The sequence below is a fragment of the Gastrolobium bilobum genome, unplaced genomic scaffold (genome assembly GCF_033153095.1).
Source record: "Gastrolobium bilobum isolate Gb01-03AN ecotype WA unplaced genomic scaffold, APGP_CSIRO_Gbil_v1 utg20460, whole genome shotgun sequence".
Taxonomy (NCBI): domain Eukaryota; kingdom Viridiplantae; phylum Streptophyta; class Magnoliopsida; order Fabales; family Fabaceae; genus Gastrolobium; species Gastrolobium bilobum.
Window position 1 is genome coordinate 48,350 of NW_026896909.1, and position 20,300 is coordinate 68,649.

At 33.5% G+C, this 20,300-nt stretch overlaps 1 protein-coding gene across 1 annotated transcript; it reads left to right on the top strand.

Moving 5' to 3' along the window:
* Positions 1 to 12,779: 12,779 nt before the first annotated feature.
* On the top strand, positions 12,780 to 15,138 carry LOC133302770 (aluminum-activated malate transporter 8-like). Its single transcript, XM_061502590.1, has 6 exons — positions 12,780 to 13,068; positions 13,513 to 13,653; positions 13,799 to 14,071; positions 14,159 to 14,268; positions 14,371 to 14,517; positions 14,650 to 15,138. Exons 1-6 carry the CDS (start codon positions 12,780 to 12,782, stop codon positions 15,136 to 15,138), a joined length of 1,449 nt encoding a protein of 482 aa, XP_061358574.1.
* The last annotated feature ends 5,162 nt before the right edge of the window (positions 15,139 to 20,300 follow it).

The following is a 20,300-nucleotide window of genomic DNA, read 5'->3' on the forward strand; positions in this document are numbered from 1 at the left end:
AAATATTATATTAAGTAAAAAAAAAGGAATAATCATTATATCCCTTGTATTTCAAAGGATCGTGTTGAACAATAATTAAAATAACTAATATACAACATCTACAAAAATTAGGAAAATAGGAGTATCATGTTATGTGACATATTTTATGTCATACCATAAACATAAAAAGATGGGATTCACATTTTTTAGAATGTGCCACTCTCTTCGTCTGTTTCCAAGATTTGCCTTTTGATAGTGATGAAATCATATCTTTTAATTTTCCATAAGATCTTCAATATAATCTTCACTAAAATCTCCAATAATATCTTTAATCAAATCATTAAAGTCTTCCCTTTTATATTTAAAGAAACATTTTCCTTAAAAATATTCAAGAGAATATTTAATAAGATCTTCAATCAATTATATAATTCAAAAATCCAAAACAAATCCACTTGAGCCTTCCAATTTATCTTTTTATTAAACTGAAAATTCTTGCAAAATATAAGAAAATTAGGGTTGGGTAACTCCAAAAAAAAAAAAAAAAATTTTATGAAAATATTACTGAAAATAAAATAAGACTTTAATTTCAATCTCATGTCTTTTAGAACAGTTTAAAAGTTATAAAACAAAAAAAGAAAATTATCTATAGGGTTGTCTTCGTCAAGCAAACGTTTCCAAGATGATCTTAATAGTCGAGGCAGCATTGCAAAAGAAAACAATTTTATTTTTTCCAAATGTAATTCTTGGGTATATTGGGTGATATAACTTTCGGACATAAATTGGAACTAAGAGTTTGGTTTAGCTTACTTTACGCACTTTATGATAATGTGGTTAGGGAAGGTACGGAAAATTTGAATTGTTTCTTCAGAAGGCAAATCCAAAATGTTCAATATTTACATCATTGCCATTAATAAAAACTGTTAATTTTCTGTGTTTTTTATGAGAACAAAAAGTCGTAAACTAAAGCAAAAACATGTTAAGGATATTATCTAATTTCTATTCTAAAAATTAAAAAAATAGATAGTGTTTATATATATATATATATATATATATATATATATATATATGGAAAACATTTTCTCATGTTATGTTGTGACCCTTCGATTTGCATGCAAAATTTTTCTTTTCTTTTTCTTTTTTTAATAAATGTGGGACCCACCACTGGTTGAGTCACAACATGAGAATTGAATTCTCATGCAACATGAGAAAATCAAACCCCATATATATTTACAAAACACCCCTCATCAAATGATTTCTTTTTTTAAAAAAATATATATATATTATTTTTGATCGAAAGAGCCATTTGTTTTTTCTTTTCTTTTTTGGCACTAAAAAAAATTAGAAAGAAGATTATCCCAGATCAAGGTCAACACATGCCACAGCAGCAATGCCCTTTATTCCTTCACTTCTCCCTCCTTCCCACTGACCTCAAAAATCACCAGAGATTTCCATGGAGAGTGGGCACTCCAGAATGTCCTCGTATTGATCTGTATCAACTGTTACAATAAGTGTTACTCAGTCCTGATGAGTGGAGTTAAGCTGTTAACAACAAATATCGTGGACGGTCATTTCTCTCAATTATCGTGACTTATGACACTTGGCTGAAGTTTCAAGGAAATAACCACTGCAACCATTTTGGCTGGCTTGTGCACTTGGGTTATCATATTAACTGAACAGTTATTCCATGTTAAACTGATGCATATTCATTACGGTACGCACCCACAAGTTACGTGGGAGAACGTTCTGTTTTTGTCATTACATGGTAGAACTGAACAATATCGTTCTACATGTGTTTTGAAAATAATAAACTACATCACTTACAAAAACAAAAACAAATACAAATACAAAAATTAAGGATTGAAAACTTAGCAGGCTCCTAATTACAATCAATAACTATTACACAAAGCAGAAACTACAAATTCAAACACTAAATCTATTCACCAGCCATTGATAACATTTTCTACAAAAAGGCATGGTTTATGCAGTGCTCTTGTCACATAATCTGGGGTCACAAGGATTCCTCCACCACACACACACACAAACTAGTCAATCTATTCACCAGCCATAGATAGGATTTTCTACCTGAGGGGGCAAGAGATGAAGATCTTTGCAGTGCTGCTTTTCTATCGTTTGAAAGTCTCACATTAATCCAAGATTGTTTTATACTCCCTCACCTTATATTAAAATTAGAGTACAATACGATTTTTCAAGCAAATGAAAATATTTAATTGTTGATCACACACTTTTGGCAGATTATTTGCTCCCATTTTATTACTCCAAGAAGAGAAAGACATATAATTGTTTTAAGAGTTAAAGAAAGGGTGGAACCTTCTCGGTGATTAATGAAAACAGGAATGTTGAAACAGAAAACTACTTTCCATTGTAAGAGATGTTGCTAGAAAAGCTTAGTGATTAAAGCAAAACACAGACATGAACTTCCAGATAAGATATATAAAGCAGGAAAGCATGGCAATGAAACCCATATAATTTATGCATAACTTTGTACCTCTTCTGACTCCAAGTTGATCCAAAAATGGTCCACACTGTTTCACAAAGTAGGCCAGAAGTTCAGGTACATCCAATGGTGGTACTTCCTGCAAAAGATGTGTGAAAATGTTAACCACAGTTCATGATTCAAATTAAGGGCCCAAATTCAGAACATCAAGATTCAGTGCACAGGAAAGTTAAAAACACATGTAGAATAATGACATCCTTATCATGAACTGAATATTTAAATATAGCATTCATATCATGTTTGAGTGGCTTAGCCCTCATTTCTTTAGCATCATGTATCAAATCTTCTCCTAACCGAGTGTTCTGATGTCTCAATTAAAACATAATGTTACTAACATGAAATTGGCATAACAAGTAAAAAAATCTATGCCCACACAAACTGAAGGAGATATTTTTTGATACGTAGCTAATCAAAATTTAAAGAGTAGTGGGATTTTATCCCCAGAGGAACCTTAGGATACATGGACTGGTATATTCTACGAGGTACCATATGTATGCATAGTAGTCCATGGAAAGTTAGAGCCTTCCATTCACATACAAATTATTCTTCTTTTTTTATGCAAAAGATCACAATATTTGACCAGGCATATTTATGTGAACGATAGATAATACACAAATGACACACAAACCTTTGACTCTTCAGGTTCCTTGCACATTGATTTCTGCAAGAAAGTCAAGAAACGAACGTGTAAATTCTTAGAAATAAAGTACTTATCAAATTTATGTCTTCTATGTACTGTAGCATGTCATTCCAACCAAGCTCAATTTCTAGCTGAACATCAGGAACATCCCATGCAGTGATCTTGACACCTGCCCGTTTGCAAAGCTGCATGATAAGTGAACTGTGTCCTAATCTCACTTCTGGCCGTTTATTAAGGATCATGTGTAGAATATGATCAGAAAGAATGAAAGCAATATTGACATTGCTACCATTAAGAATCTCACAAATCAATGTAGCACGCTCAAGGTTCACATCACTAGCATTTGTTGAGGGAAAGATATTGCTATTAATAAAAGTATACCAAAAACGTGTCTCTCCTGTGAGGTCAGCCCGAGCTAACTTCTCAGGAGCATGTTTGTGTATATTCTTGACTCAACATGATTTCCCTAAAGCAATCCTCTTTCTGATTTTCTCAGCTGATCCTATAATGTCAGGGTTGTATTGAGTCTTTGAATTGTTGATGGGAGAGAATACCTTTAGAAGCTTTTGTAATGCACATTCCTCCAAAGGATTGTAACTAGTGCTCAAGAAACTTTCAATGGTATTAGCATCAAAACGTACTTGTATTCCTCTCACCCATGAAGTTCGACTCTGACCTATCTCTTCCTGGTTGGCATTAGCACAAAACTCCTTTAAAATGGTGCTTGGGCTAGGAACTGGAAAAGTGACAAACTTCTCCCACTTCCTTCTTTTAATCACTGAAAGTATGGAAGACTGCTCCGGGCGTTTGTTGGTAGTAAATTTCAAAAGAAAGAGTTATCGTTCTCAGGGAACAATTTGTTTAGTTTTCCTTTTTTAATTCCTATTTCTAATTTCTTGAAATTAAGTGATCAATCTTTTAAAACTAAGAAAAGACTAAATCAAACAAGGTATTTATCAGATTTGTATTAAACAAAATTAACAGAGGAATATCTAATCACAAATGTATCAATTATAAGGTTCTGGAATTCTTTGAATCATGGATGAAGGAAAAATTTCGCATTCCTGCGTTTTATAACTGCTACGGCACTTTAGTATCAGAATTCGAATTACTATGGCTATTTTATCTGAAACTTCCCAGTTCCAGATTTTAATCTTTAGAAGGATCTTTTCCCAAAGTCTTCTAAATCTTTAAAAATTGTATCAAAGACCTCCTTGGGTTATCCCTAACCTCAAGGGTTCAATTAACAAGGGACATAACCTGATTTCCCAATCACAGTTATGCAAAAATTATTCAAGACCCATTCCCATGGTGTTCTTGAACTTAAAATCAAAATCTTGTTAATCAAATGAATCTAAAGCAAACCATCACAGTATTCAGAAAATTAAAAGATCACCCAATCATCGTGAATCCCAGAAAAAGAAACTTAGAAATTCATATTAACAAATGAAAAGCTTAGAAAAGGAAAATGAAGAATCAAAGCTTGCATGTAGCTGAGTCTTGGATCCCTCCAAGAAAGAAGTTTCACGCTTGCTCTTGATTTGAGAATTTGAAGAACAAAGACTCGAACTTAACAAAAAGTAAAGAACAGAAAAGAAATTCTGGAATTGAAAACTAAAACTTTACAGGAGAGTGCTTAGTCTATATCTCTGTATCTAAGACTCCTATTTAAAACTAAAAAAATAACCATTGATCCAAAGTTTCATTGTTGTTCATCCATGCTTGTCCTCATCCAACGGTCCATCTCTCTTTTTTTCTTCACTTCCAAAAAGTAACTCAAATGGCTCTCTAACTGCAGTAAAAATAGTAAAAGAGGATAGTAAATCATCGAATTATCTCTTTCTCTCTCTTTTACCTTATTGGGCTAATTGGTACTCATTTGGCCCATTATTTTGCACTTATAACTAGTCTTTAGCTCAAATATTGTAAAAACAAAGCCATTAAAATAATCATAATTTATAGCTAACAAAATACCCCAAACTTAGAGTTTTGCTTGTCCTCAAGCAATCAAGAAAATATTAATTCAGTAAGCACATTGTTAGCTATTGTCTTTTTTAGCATTCAGATCATCATTCAAGCAATGTAATGGCTTTATAGTTCAATCCTCCATTTATCACATTACATGTCATCCATTAACATCAATCAATTATATTGTCTTTTAATATCAATACCAAACAGCAGTCTAGTTCAAACTAAGTTTTAAATTAAACAAACAGCACACTATGTCACAATGCATATCAAACAGTCATTATACATATTCCATATCAGTTCAATGTCATACACTGAGTTCCTCACAAGGCATTTTCTACTCATCTCTCTTATTTTTCATTAAGGATAATCACTCATTTTCAACTCTACATTGTTGTGCCTAACATACAATATTGCCTAGACACTTGATGTCTAATGTGGCATTTCCATCAAAGGGGCTTTTAGGCTTATAATGGGGCTGAGTTTGGATAATTGTTTTTCTAGACACTTGGCTAATTTAGGCTAACCTTAAGTGTCTAATTAATCAACATCTAGCCTTGCAAAATATTGTCTAAGTAAGTTAAAAGGAAGCTGTTTGCTCTCTTTTTTTTTTACCTTTTTTATTTTATTTTCAGCCTCAACTTTTCACATTCATTCTCACCTTCCTTTTTTTTATATACAGGGAATTTTCTATTTTTCTTTCTCCCTTTTTATATCTTTTTTTTTCTTCTAATCTCTTCTTGATCACCTTCTATATTTTTCCTCTTTTTATAACCACTCTCTTCAAGCTAGCTTACCTTTTCCTTACTTATTTTCTTGTATTGCAGCCTAGTGAGAATTAACCAAAGACTAAGGCTTGCCTATAAGGATGGATTGGGGGAATTGGCTCTTGATATCATGGTTATGTAAACAGAAAAGAAAAGGTTCAAGCTCAAATAAGGGATCAAGGGAATAAAATTAATTAAAAAGGTAAAGCTTTTTGGCTCTAGGCTAAACAATTTGAAACAAGTGCCCTTATCATATGGAAATAAACACACTAGTCGCCTAGGTGTAATGTAGGTTAAGGACCCCAATGTAGAGTGACCACTCAACAAGAAAGTATATGTGTTTGGGTCCAAATCATCACTAAGGTTTTTACTCAGTGATATAACATGAACTAAGTTGAGTCATGTTAGGACTGCTCTCATGAAGTGTAACATAGATGATGCATAGCTAATTAACTAACTTAGAATGAAATAGACAGAGCTAATAAGATATGTAAGATCAACACAGTTGAGTTGATGCTAATGGCTCACATGAATAGATAAATCAAAGAATTGTTACTGTTCAAGTTCAAAAAATTTCAATATCTTCTTTTTTTTTCAAACTCAGCAAACCAATTAATTCAACTTGTATACCTTGTATACCCCACCCCAAACTTAAAAGGCAATTGTGTCCTCACAACAAATGGCAGTAATCATTTTTAACAATAGAGAACACAACATTTAAGACAATAATATACATGTTGGGGGAGGATAAACAACTATAGACAGATGTAGAAAAGATAAAACTTGGGAGACCATTAATATGGTGCTCCTAAGTGTGTGTGGCTGATGTGTTTCACATGTCTACCTGTCTTTGGAGCCATAGCTGCAACTTAAAGAGATACCCAGAGAATTAGTGAAATGAAGATTATATGTGAATAAGGAAAAAGAGCCCAAAGAGTGTAGCAGGTAAGTGTCAAAGTGATAGGAAAAAGTGCAACGACAGAGCACACTCAGTTGTGTTTTAGTTGGCAATAGAGAAAAGCAGAAATAAATTACAAACTCAAGTAACAGTCCACAGCTAAGATAATAATAACAATATTCATCTAGCTAAGCCATAAACTGTACACACTTCAGACTACATACCCATCCAAAATTATACAACCACGACACAACCAACCAATACCCAGTAAAATTATGAAACTATTTTGGTCATTTCAACCACAAACTATCCATTTTCTTGAATTCAACCAGGGATCATCAAATGGTGGTCAGCCAAACAAACAGAGAAGAACTACCATAAGCACTAAGACTCAATGCATATCAGCCAACAGGAGGAAATTCATAGCAATAAAAAGAAGAGTATGAGTGAGACTGTCAGTGGAGACCCAAAAATAGTTTACAACATTTTCATTACAAGTGAAGTCCAAAGCACAATCAAGCTATATAATTTTTTTTAAAATAAAAATAAAATAAAACCTGACTTCCTTGCTCAGCAGTATGGGTGCAGCTGACTGGTGAGGAACCAGGTCATTCGTAGGACTGATGACACATCCAAGGCATAGTGTGAATGAAGGCTTCGTGGGTCACAATGAAGAGGGGCTGTCGGTGGAGACGGTCAAGCTTGGTTTTTTTTTTCGGTCTTGATACCAGATCAGCAGCGAGGAAGCTTGACAACGGTGTAGATCGGCCAACTCTTCGAAGATGGGGCTGTGCTTGTGTGAGTCAGTTTGTGTCGAGATTTGAGAGAGAGAGAGAAACACAGTATGTTAATGGAGAAGAAAGGGTTTGAATAGAGAGGTGCCAAACCATGATGTTGGTGCATGTGATTTAGAGGAGAGAGTTTTTGATCAAGCTTGATAAGTGGTATAGGGCTGAAATACATGACCAAAATATATGTGGGTCACAACGTGGTGGTTTCATGAAGAACTGTTTTTTTTTTTTTTTTTTTTTTTTTTACGAAGACAGCAATGACACTAGAACAATAACAAAAACAGAAAAATGCCACTACCTACTACTAAAACAAACGAAAAAATTGAAAAATAATTTTTTTCTACACACATTTGACAAGTTAAAAACTACTCAGAAAATTAAACTAAACAAGACAAGAGTTACACATGCTAAACTAGCCTAAGCTCTAATGACACAATTACATATACTAACTAACTAATCAACTAAACTCCTTTTTTATTTTCATCCAGCATCTAGTAAAGAAACAAAATTCTTTTCTTTATCCACATGCCTGCTCCAGCAACGTTTTAACCATCTAAACTTGATTGGAAATAATTTGATTCTTATCTTCAAATTTAGAATAATTTGCCCTGTATCTAACCATTTGATTATTTTCTTTTGCATTATTTCCTTCATGGTTAGACTAAGTTTTCTTAGTTGATATAAGAAGTTGTAGCTCAGATTTTTCTCAAGAAATTTTAATGGTTCAAACTTCTTGTCTCCAAAGAATTTGGGTGGTGGGGACACAAAGGCTAACATAAGCTCACTTTCTTTTTGCTTTTTTCCACCATGCTCGAGGCTGCCCATTTCTAAAGTGCTAATTTCACTATTTAAAAGCAAGTAGTCAGCAAACAAACGATCATAAAAACAAATAGCAGAATAGTCATTAACATCTTCATCAGTGACATTTATTGTTTTTAAAACATTAAAAGTCATCTTTTGCTCATTAACTCCCATGGTTAATTCTCCTTTTTTAAAATCAATTATAGCATCCTCTTTAACTAAGAATGGCCTATCCAATACAATAGGCACATCCTTGTCAGCTTCAAAATCAACTATTATGAAATCTGCTGGAAAAATGAACCTATAAACTTTGACTAATTTGTTCTCTATTTTTCCATCAGGGACAATATTCCTTTCTTCTATTGCACATGAAATTAAAGAAGAACCTGGATTTTTCAGCTTGGATGAAAAATTGTTGGAGAGATAGTGCTCTTGTTGCTGCTCTTGGAGTCTCTGAGGAAATGGGATCTGTATTGCCTTTGATATAGGTTGATGAACTTCAATGTTTTGCATTAGCTTGTCTGATTCGTTTGATTTCAATGCTGCCCACACTGGTTCAGTTGTAGTTTCCTTCTCATCATCTTTGTCTTGAGGTGAGGATTGAGTGGTTGATGGTTGGGCTGTAACAATGTTATCCACTTGCTGCCCATTCCTCAAGTGGAGGGCTTTGCACACTTCTTTTCCATCCCTTTTATGTATTTCTGTGTCACTTGGTAGTGTCTCCAAAGGTCTACAACTAAGGGCAGAAGCAATCTGCCCCATTTGTATCTCAAGGCTCTTTAAGATAGCTCTATGACTTTGAAGCATAGTTTCATGGTTTTGTAGCATTTGATTCATCCACTGTTCATTTGGAGGTTGAGCTTCTACAACAGGTTGTTCTAGTTGTTCAGCAAAATGAGGATGCGTAAAACAAGATGAAAAAGACTCTTCTGCTTCAAATGACCATCCATGATAAGGCTGCTGGTCAAATTGGTTGTGGTTGTTATAATTGTAGTTGAAGCCTCCCACATAAAGGACAGATGTTGGGTTGCTGAGGCATTCTTCAAAGGCATGAGCACCATAGCAAAGTGAGCATATAGGTGCTGTAACAACTATTGGAGTAGGTGCTGGTTGCTTGGATTCTTCCATAACCATGACCAAATCCTTCATTGTGTTATGCAAAGCTGCGAGTTGAGCTGCCAATGCCATTGTGATCCCCCTGTAGAGTGTTTAACAACCAACCTTTTTTTTTTTTTTTTTAGATTTGGCAGAATGCTAAGTGCATCAATCTGTTTTCACAGTAAAAAATTATTGATCTGCAAAATCTACAAGGAAAATGTAAGTTCAAGAAAAATTAAAAAAAAAGAAAATGAAAGAAAACCAATTCAAGAACTAAAAGACAGAATTTTAAAAAGAAACTAAATCAAACACCGTTCCCCGGCAACGGCGCCATTTTGTTGGTAGTAAATTTCAAAAGAAAGAGTTATCGTTCTCAGGGAACAGTTTGTTTAGTTTTCCTTTTTTAATTCCTATTTCTAATTTCTTGAAATTAAGTGATCAATCTTTTAAAACTAAGAAAAGACTAAATCAAACAAGGTATTTATCAGATTTGTATTAAACAAAATTAACAGAGGAATATCTAATCACAAATGTATCAATTATAAGGTTCTGGAATTCTTTGAATCATGGATGAAGGAAAAATTTCGCATTCCTGCGTTTTATAACTGCTACGACACTTTAGTATCAGAATTCGAATTACTATGGCTATTTTATCTGAAACTTCCCAGTTCCAGATTTTAATCTTTAGAAGGATCTTTTCCCAAAGTCTTCTAAATCTTTAAAAATTGTATCAAAGACCTCATTGGGTTATCCCTAACCTCAAGGGTTCAATTAACAAGGGACATAACCTGATTTCCCAATCACAGTTATGCAAAAATTATTCAAGACCCATTCCCATGGTGTTCTTGAACTTAAAATCAAAATCTTGTTAATCAAATGAATCTAAAGCAAACCATCACAGTATTCAGAAAATTAAAAGATCACCAAATCATCATGAATCCCAGAAAAAGAAACTTAGAAATTCATATTAACAAATGAAAAGCTTAGAAAAGGAAAATGAAGAACCAAAGCTTGCATGTAGCTGAGTCTTGGATCCCTCCAAGAAAGAAGTTTCACGCTTGCTCTTGATTTGAGAATTTGAAGAACAAAGACTCGAACTTAACAAAAAGTAAAGAACAGAAAAGAAATTCTGGAATTGAAAACTAAAACTTTACAGGAGAGTGCTTAGTCTATATCTCTGTATCTAAGACTCCTATTTAAAACTAAAAAAATAACCATCGATCCAAAGTTTCATTGTTGTTCATCCATGCCTGTCCTCATCCAACGGTCCATCTCTCTTTTTTTCTTCACTTCCAAAAAGTAACTCAAATGGCTCTCTAACTGCAGTAAAAATAGTAAAAGAGGATAGTAAATCATCGAATTATCTCTTTCTCTCTCTTTTACCTTATTGGGCTAATTGGTACTCATTTGGCCCATTACTTTGCACTTATAACTAGTCTTTAGCTCAAACATTGTAAAAACAAAACCATTAAAATAATCATAATTTATAGCTAACAGTGTTCCAGGTTAATCCTTCTCTCATTAATAACCAACTTGGGTTTGAACCAAATTTCATATCTTTCTTGACACTCGGGAGATAAAAACCTGTCCTTATCAAAGGGTGGTTGTGCATTTATAGGAATGGATTCCCTAGTGTCCTTGCTCTTGCTCTTTGAGGCCTTTTTGGTAGTTCGGGTTTCTTTTGAAGCCTCTTTTGAAACCTTTGGCCTCTTTTGCCTTGTAGTTGTACCCTTTTTCTTTGGAATATTTTTCTCCTGAAAACCAAAAAAGTCCCAATAGCATATAAATTTCAGCATGTAATTATCACAAGCATACCTTCCAATTCCCATATTAATTGTGAAAAATAAATCATAGCAACCAATTCCCAGATTTGTTGTAAACAATAAATCACAGCAATCTAATCAGTCTCAGTGGAAAAAGTTATCATATTTTTCATATGATCATATGAAGCATTCCTCTAAATACCTTAACCAACAACCAATGGAAAATAAGCACTTCCATTCAAAGTGGACAAGTGTCATTTACAGTGCTCAGCAACACATAGTGTATGATGCACAACAAGATTCGGCCTATTCGACTGAGATACTAATCATATATCTAATTGCTTATACCAAATTTATTAAAGTTGAGCAATCAGAACATATAAAACTAGCAAATAAACCACACAAGTCTTTAAGAATTTAAACTTATACAATTTAATTGCTGAGTATATCAGTCCAACGGTAAATAGAAGGTTGAATAAGTAATCATAGAAATCAAACAAAGTGCTGCACATTAGTTGCATTTAAAAGCAAGTGGGTGGTATTTACCACCGAAGCAATAACCATATGCAATATTTAGCAATGAAAGATGGAGAGATGGCTTGGTTTTGGGATTGTGGTGGCTTGGTTTAGTTGATGGGTTTAGAGATTAGGAGAGGTTGTGGGTTAGATCGGTTGAGATGGAGAAGAAGATAGCTGAAGTGGTGGGGCTGTGGTTGGGAAAAGATGAAGATGAGTGGTGATTTCAAGTGGTGTTTCTTACGCCAAATTGGGGTGTGAGTGAGAATAGTGTCTTACTCACACACACAGAAAGCACCTACAAGTAGCGTAACATACCCCCACATTGGCTTACGAGCCGCGGACGTATTTTTTATTTTATTTTTCTTCTTCACAGAACCTACTTCTAATATGGGATTCACATATCTTTTTTTAGAATCTGCCGGTATCTTCCAAGATTTGTCTTTTTTTTTATAGTGATGAAATTATATATTTTAATTTTTTATAAGCTCTTCAATAGAATCTTCACTAAAATTTCTAATAATATCTTTAATCAAATCATTAAAGTCTTTCCTTTTATATTTAAAAAAAAAACTTTCCTTAAAAATATTCAAGAGAATATTTAATAAGATCTTCAATTAATTATATGATTCAAAAATCCAAAACAAATCCACTTGAGCCTTCCAATTTATCTTTTTGTTAAACTGGAAATTCTTGCAAAATATAAGAAATTTAATGAGAATATTACTGAAAATAAAATAAAACTTTAATTTCAATCTCATATCTTTTAATTATTTTTAAATCAATTTCACGGTCATATTAATCCTTAATACATAAAAATTGGATAAATCTTGCACTCAATCTTGCATCAAGTGATCAGCTTCAAGATTTGGTAAAAAAAAAAAATATCTTAGCTGTGCGAAATAGCTATATCTTTGTTCCTATAAGTATGGTTCTTCAAAGGCTTTTTTTCCTCAAGCTTTTCATATTTGCTATTTCGTTCGTTTTGAAATTAACTTGCCATCACACACTTCCCTTCTTGACAAATTGTTCTCCAGCTAGTTATGGATATTGAGTCAACAACACAATTAAACAAGGCTGATTTTTTCTCTCATTGGGGGATCTTCCTAAAGGCTTTGCCTAGTAACTCCAAGTCCAAGATGATCAATGTCACGATGAGTATAAAGAAAATTGGCCAAGATGACCCCAACCGAGTAATTCACTCATTAAAAATGGGAATTGCTCTCACATTGGTGTCCTTGCTTTACTACTTAAGGCCTCTTTATGATGGCTTCGGATTGGCAGGAATATATGTTGTTCTGACTGTGGTTACTGTATTTGAATTCACCGTAGGTAAGTTCAAACATAGCATAAAATTTCGTATATAATAATATTGCACTTTATTACATAGTTAAAGAATAATGCATCAACATAATGATTTATAATACCTCGACCAAATCAATAACGTTGTTATAATCAGACGAGTCTATGTTATCTAATTTGCTTTACTTAGAGAGTTGGTCTTTTTTTTTTTATTTGAGCATTAGTGTCTCTTTCCTTCGTTTCACACACATGCTCAACCTCAAGTCAATCTAGGCTATTATTGGAACAAAACAGTAAGTACCACAATCAGTAAAACTTGTCGCATGTTCTAACTATACGATAGTATGATAACCTTCCCTTCCATAAACTTTATATATAATATCTTATTAATTTTCGGTTGCTTCTTCTTACTGTAAATATTTTTTTTTTGGTAACGGCTGCTTCTTAATATTACTATTATTTGTTCATGACCAGGTGCAACCCTCAACAAAGGTTTAAATGGAGGATGTGCTACATTATTAGCTGGGGCTTTAGGGTTTGGAGGCCAACACTTAGCTATTGTTTTTGGAGAAAGAGGAGAACCTTTTGTACTTGGGACCCTTGTCTTCATTCTAGGTACTATATATACAATTTGAACAAAGAAAAAGATGATTATATTTCTCGGCATGTATTTGAGGCCAGAAAATTGATATAATGTTTGCTTCCCAAACAATGTATATGTGTGTGTTTAGCTTTAATTGTTTGTGTTCTATGTTTGCAGCTGCAGGGTCTACATTTTTTAGATTTTTTCCCAAAATCAAGGAAAGATATGATTATGGGGTGGTGACATTTATATTTACATTTTGTTTGGTTACTGTATCGGGTTACAGAGTCGAGCAACTCTTTGAGCTTGTTTATCAGAGACTTTCTACAGTTTTAATAGGGACTGCAACATGCATGGTTATCTCCATATTGGTTTGTCCAGTTTGGGCAGGCGAAGACCTTCACAAGTTGGTAGCATCCAATATAGAAAAGCTAGCAAATTACCTAGAAGGTATATATTTGATTCCATGATCATTAGTTTTCATGCTTTCTTTTTGTGTTGCATGTTAATATCTAAAACTCTTTAAGTCACTCGCAGGATTTGAAGGCGAATATTTTCAATGCTTAGATGATAAAGAAAAAACTGAGAAGTCTGTTCTTCAGGGATATAAAAGCGTTCTCAATTCCAAAAAAGATGAAGAGTTATTGGTGCGCATTTTCTATTGTTTATTTTAAGATATCATTCAACATTTTTTATTTTCTGGATTACTCTTTAAATATTTGACCATATATATTCGACAACATCCATAGGCTAATTTGGCGTGGTGGGAACCAGGACATGGCGGTTTTCGTCTTCGTCATCCTTGGAAGCAATACTTAAAGATTGGAGAACTTGCTCGGGAATGTGGTTTCAAGATTGAAACTCTTAACACAATCCTTGATGACACTGAAATTCAAGTAATACATCTTTATTCTTTCTGCATGAAATTAAAAACATCAAAAAAAAAATTCCCAAACTTCAAAGTCTATTAAATCAAAGCAATTATGGCTTGATTAGCTAGAAGCTGATATGCATTTTGGTTACTGCAGGCATCTTTGAAATTTAAGAGTAAAATTCAAGAATCATGCACAAAGATGAGTTCAGAATCCAGCAATGCGTTTAAGGCAATATCTTCATCAATCAAAACAATGACAGACCCATCAGCTGCTAAATACCACATAGATAATTCTAAAACTGCAATTGAAGACCTCAAAATTGCACTGGAAACTGTTTCGTTGGAACAGGGAGAACTCCTAGCTAGAATCCCAGTAGCCGCAGTTGCAACAATACTCAAAGAAATCACCATGTCTGTGGAGAAAATTTATGAATCTGTTTCCGAGCTTTCTCATTTAGCCCATTTCAAGAGCATAGAACCCAATGTCTCGCCAGAAAAGCCTGTTGTAATGGACATTGATAACGCTGATCATATTGAAATTACCATCCAAGATATAAGCACAAACTCACCAGAAAAAGAAAACGCACCATCACCAGAATCCACCCAATGTTTGCAACTGGAAATAGTTGTCATTAGAGAGTAGCAATTTGTCACTCAACTTTCTAGTTCATAGTTAGGTAAATAGTTTCCTACCTAATTTTACCCTTGTAATGTGGAATTCTTAAATTCAGATGAGAAGCATTATTACTTGTAGTGTTGTAGTGTAACAGGTTAAGCTAGCTGTAGTGTAACAACTTTCTTCCTTCTTTATCTTTTTTCTTATGTGTTGTAGTGTAACAGGTTAAGCTAGTTGCCATTTTATTTGCTTAATTAGATATAAAAAAGTAAATGGTAAACTAGCTATGCTCTCAGCCACATTTGGTGTTTTGCTTCCTTGTCCCTCATAACACTTTTATACATGTTTTTTGCTTTTAACAAATAAAGTGCACCAAACCAAGAAGTTGAAACAAAATTGACATGGCTATAATGGGTTTCCTCGGGGATGCCAGGAGCATGGAACTCAAATGCAAATTGCTGCATGGCAAGTAAACTGAGGGACTCAAGTATTTCACGTACGACAAAGATCAATTGAATTCGAAAGCCAAAATATATTTTATGAAAAAGAAAAAATAAACGAAGGAAAAATAAAGGATAAAAGGGAAGAACAGAATATTTGAGACTTAAAAGTAGTCCACCATGATCGGTATGGAATATTTTAGCCAGAAAAAATATAACAGTATGGATTACTTGTTCAAGTATTTTATTTGAGTTTATTTGGTATGTACGGACAGTACGGTAAATGTAGTCAACGTAAAAATTTTACAATCACATTCACTAATATTTTAAAGAAAGATTATATTTATAACCTCCTTTTACTTATAATTTCAAATAACTAGAGGCGTAAATGGGTTAGGTCGTTCTATATGGGGCCTACAGTCTATATAGAATAGATTTATACTTTTAAAAAATCTATTTAGAAATTAGGTCATAGACTTTTTTGTACATGTCAGATCTATAAGCCTACAGGCCGGCCTATATCATATTATTTATTTTAAATAAAATTATTGTTTTAATAATTTTTAATAATATAGTAATATTATTTTAGTTATTTTTTTAATTGTTGAATGTTTAATGAGCCGAGCCGAGTTTTGGTCTTAAAAGGCTAAGCCTGTGTTTAAATGTGTCAGTGTGACCAAGCATGTTACCTGTTATAAATATAATTATCAGTCTGTGGCCTAACTTATTTACAAAAAATAAAAGCTCGATTCAGCCTATTTAAAAAAAATAAAACAACAAAAATTTATCTAAACAGAATATACATCAACAACACTAGTAATTTCATAAGTATTGATATTTTTTTAAGATTTTTTTTTTTAAAAGCAATCTTCGTAGTGAATATAGATTTTGAATTTAATTCTTGTTTTTATATATAAAAGTATTGATATTTTTTTTAACATCTTTAATTAGACACATCTGTTTTTTATAATAACAATTTTAAGAAGACAAGAAAGGAGGTGCATGGTAATGTTCCCAAAAATATTTATTTTTTTCTCTTTTTAATTTGGGGAATATAAATTGTTAAAATTAATATTTGTTATATCAATTTATTTTTCTCTTTCAAAAACTGAATCGGGTATCACAAGAATACAAATTGACAGAAAATAATAATTTTTTTTCTTGAAACACTATTTATTAAATGCTTATATGGTAAAATTTGTATTCATATCATTAAAATAAATTATTTATTAAATACATATTCTCTCTTCGTGGAAACAAAAATAAATTGTATCATCAAAAATATATTTTTCACAAAACTCCTCCTAAATATATATAAATAAATTAATCATATATATATATATATATATAAATGAAAATGAAAGATATCGACATGAATAATGATTGAAATGATACCGATTCAATAAAAATTTATGGGAAAAATGTTTCTGAAGTTACTGCAGATAAGTTATGTGCATTTATTTCCAAAACGACGTCGTTTTGGTATTGAAATCTTAAAAAATTATAAATATAAAGACCAGTATAACCCTGAAATAAATTAAAATTGCAAAAATACTATGATTTCCGCCCCAAAACGACGTCGTATTGGGCTTACTGCAGATTACTTATCTGCAGTAAGTAAGTGCAGAAAAAGTGAACTCAAAATTTATTCAAAACAATTAAGTCTACACATTTTCATTAAGCTTAAATTTATTACATTATCAATGCATCATTTTCTAAACTATCATTTAATAATATGTTAGCACATTATTAATAAAGTTAAACTTCTTAAGTAATAATTATGTAGTCAAATTTTTTTTAATGATTTGATAGTATATGATTGGATGAAAATATTAAATAGTTTTACATTGGCCCTATATTAAAATTAAATTATTATTATTATTTTATATAATAAGTATTACTAAGTTAATAGTTAAGAGTATTTCATAAAAATAAAAATTTTAAAACTTTGTATTGGAATTTTTAGTTCAAAAATGTCTTATGCATTATTTTAGTGTTTAAGAATCAATTTATGTTCTGAATATATATATATATATATATATATATATATATGAAAATGATCCGTTTATAAAATTTTTTTACAAATTACAGTAAGTATAAGTATCACCGGTTATGCTTAATGTAATTTGTAAGAGTTTGTAAACAAAAAGTTAGGAAAAGTGGAAAACTGTTTAACTCAGAATTTATTCGTGAGATGACTTAATTACACCTGACACTAAAAATAACTCCAAAAACAAAAATAGTACTTTCAAATACCTGAACAATTAATGATGTAAGATTGAATAATTAATATTAACTATTCTTATTCATGTTGTTACTCAAAATGACACATATATAAATTTTTTTAAAAAAAATATATTTTATGAGCTTCTTTTTTCTCATATCACATGAGGTAGTATCTCTGATCATGTCATAGACACAATAAATGGTGGAGCCCATCACTTTGTTAGAAAAAAAAGGATAACACGAATTTTAATATCTCACAACATAAGAAAACTATCTCTTATATTACAAAAAAAAAATAATTTCCCATATTTTATACACAAATATTATTTTCACATCTTTTTCACACACAAAAATCACACTTTTTGTGATAAAAAGAAAAGAAGGAGAGAGAGATAGGGGGTATAGGTAATGAGAAATGTGTTCTCTCTCTCCCTCTCTTTAATTAAATCCAAAGAAAAAAGTGTAAGGAAAATAGAAACAGATCTAATCCCAGGTGGGGTAGAATGCCATGTTAATCTTATCTGAGAAAGAACGTCTACTAAAAGTGAAAACTGGCGCGTGAGCGCGTGAGGTGGCAAAAATTAGCTCTGCTAGGTTTTTTGCTCGAAACTTTCATTTTCTAGGGTACGATGGTGGTGAAAGGGGGTAGACCCCCTAATACTGAGAATGATGCAACCAGAGATAGGGATTCAAAGAAGGCAAAAGGAGAGGGCATGGTGGATCTGATCATGCAGGACTCTTCTCCGGTAGTGGGCGCTACGGAGGAGGAGGGAATGGTGATGGAGCTTAACCCGGAGGTTTCTGAGGCGATGAGGAAGGAAGATGAATTGCTTCGGGATCCCAGGAAACTGATCTCTTATAAGGATCAATTCCTGCGGGTAAATGGTGTTTGGGACGATCAACACGGTGATGAAGAAGATGATTGGCTGGCGCAGAGCAGGAGGGACGAGCTGGATGAAGAGGAGGCCATCAGGGCGTATGAACAGACGCAGGAGGATGACCCACTGAATCCTTATTATCAGTTTGACATACTGGAGAAATTGGAACAATGTAAGAAATGGAAAATGGCACTGATCGTGAAGCTGATGGGGAAGAGGCTGGGAGCAAAATTTCTCTGGAATAGGTTCCACAAGCTGTGGAATCTCGAAGGGGAATACAAAGTGATGGATCTAGAAAATGATTATTATTTGGTGGATTTTGAAAAATTACAAGATTACCTATTTGTTCAACAATAGGGGCCTTGGATTGTAGCGGATCACTACCTTATAGTGCAGAGGTGGAGGCCAAACTTCGATCCTTATGATGACCGTGTGAAGAAGCTTATTGTGTGGATCAGGATCCCAGTGGTTCCTAGGGAATTCTACACTTGCAAAGATTTGTGGAGGATGGGAAACATGGTGGGCAGGACCTTGCGGATTGATGAAAGCTCCTTGAGATTTAGTGGACAGGATCAACAGGATGAGATCACGGATAGAGGTAAGTTTGCACGTATTTGTGTTGAAGTTGATCTTAGCAAAAGTCTCTTGTCTAAATTTCGGATTGGTCAAAGGCGATTGTTTATACGCTATGAGGGTCTTCACCTCATATGCTTTTGTTGTGGCCAGTATGGCCATAGGAAAGACCACTGTATGTTTAATCCTGCGAATTTGAAGAAACCAGTGGAGGGTGATAAGAGGGACTGCCAAGTACCTTCTGAGGGAGAGAATAATAATTGGGAGGTTGAGAAAAGCCAAGAGGAGAATGGGTTTGGGAATTGGATGACTGTCCAGAAAGGTAATAGGAATAGGAAACCTAACACACAGCAGAAGACTAGAGCTTCTGGCTCAAGTTTTGAAAAACAAGGGGTGAACAGTCCTAGCCTTGCTAACAAAAACATTCCTTCAGGATCTAGATTTTCTTTGCTTGGGGAAGTTAGTGAGGTGGAGAATTCTAAGTTGATGGTCCAACCAGGTGGCTTAGCAGACAGTGAGGTAGATGTTTCAAAAGGAAGTGGGCCAGGTAGTAAGGGAGCAAATTCCAAAAGAAAGAAAGGTTCTGAGAAGTTGGGGAAGAAAAATAGCCAGGAATTAACTTCTAAGTTGGGTACCTCTAGAGGTTATCCTGGTGTCCAGGGTCAGGGAACCTCTAATCAACAGGTTACCTTGAATCAGAAGGAAGCTATCCTCATCCTCAAAGCTGGTGGTAACAGGGCTCCTTGTAGCAGCACCAGTGGCCAGGGAAACATAGTGAATATTTTGGATGAAGGGAAGGTGGCTGGGAAGATACAGATTCTGAAAGACAAACCTTTTGATATTCTTGATGGAGGGAATAAGGTGGCTTTGGGCAGCAAGGATGCTATGATTTTGGATGTTATCACCAATTTGGGTGAAGCTCAGAAGATTAAGTTATTGGTCTAGTCTTGAGGAAACTGTGTTGTGTTCTGGTTTTGTATTTTGATGATAGTGTGTTCATGGAATTGCAGGGGAGCAGGAATAAAAGGTTTTTCCTCTCTCATAAAGGATATAGTTTTTCAGAATAATATTC

Coding starts and splice junctions, on each gene's coding strand:
- LOC133302770 (XM_061502590.1), top strand. CDS start 12,780: ATGGATATTGAGTCAACAACACAATTAAACAAGGCTGATTTTTTCTCT. Junction 13,069..13,512: donor TGTATTTGAATTCACCGTAG/GTAAGTTCAAAC, acceptor GTTCATGACCAG/GTGCAACCCTCAACAAAGGT. Junction 13,654..13,798: donor GACCCTTGTCTTCATTCTAG/GTACTATATATA, acceptor CTATGTTTGCAG/CTGCAGGGTCTACATTTTTT.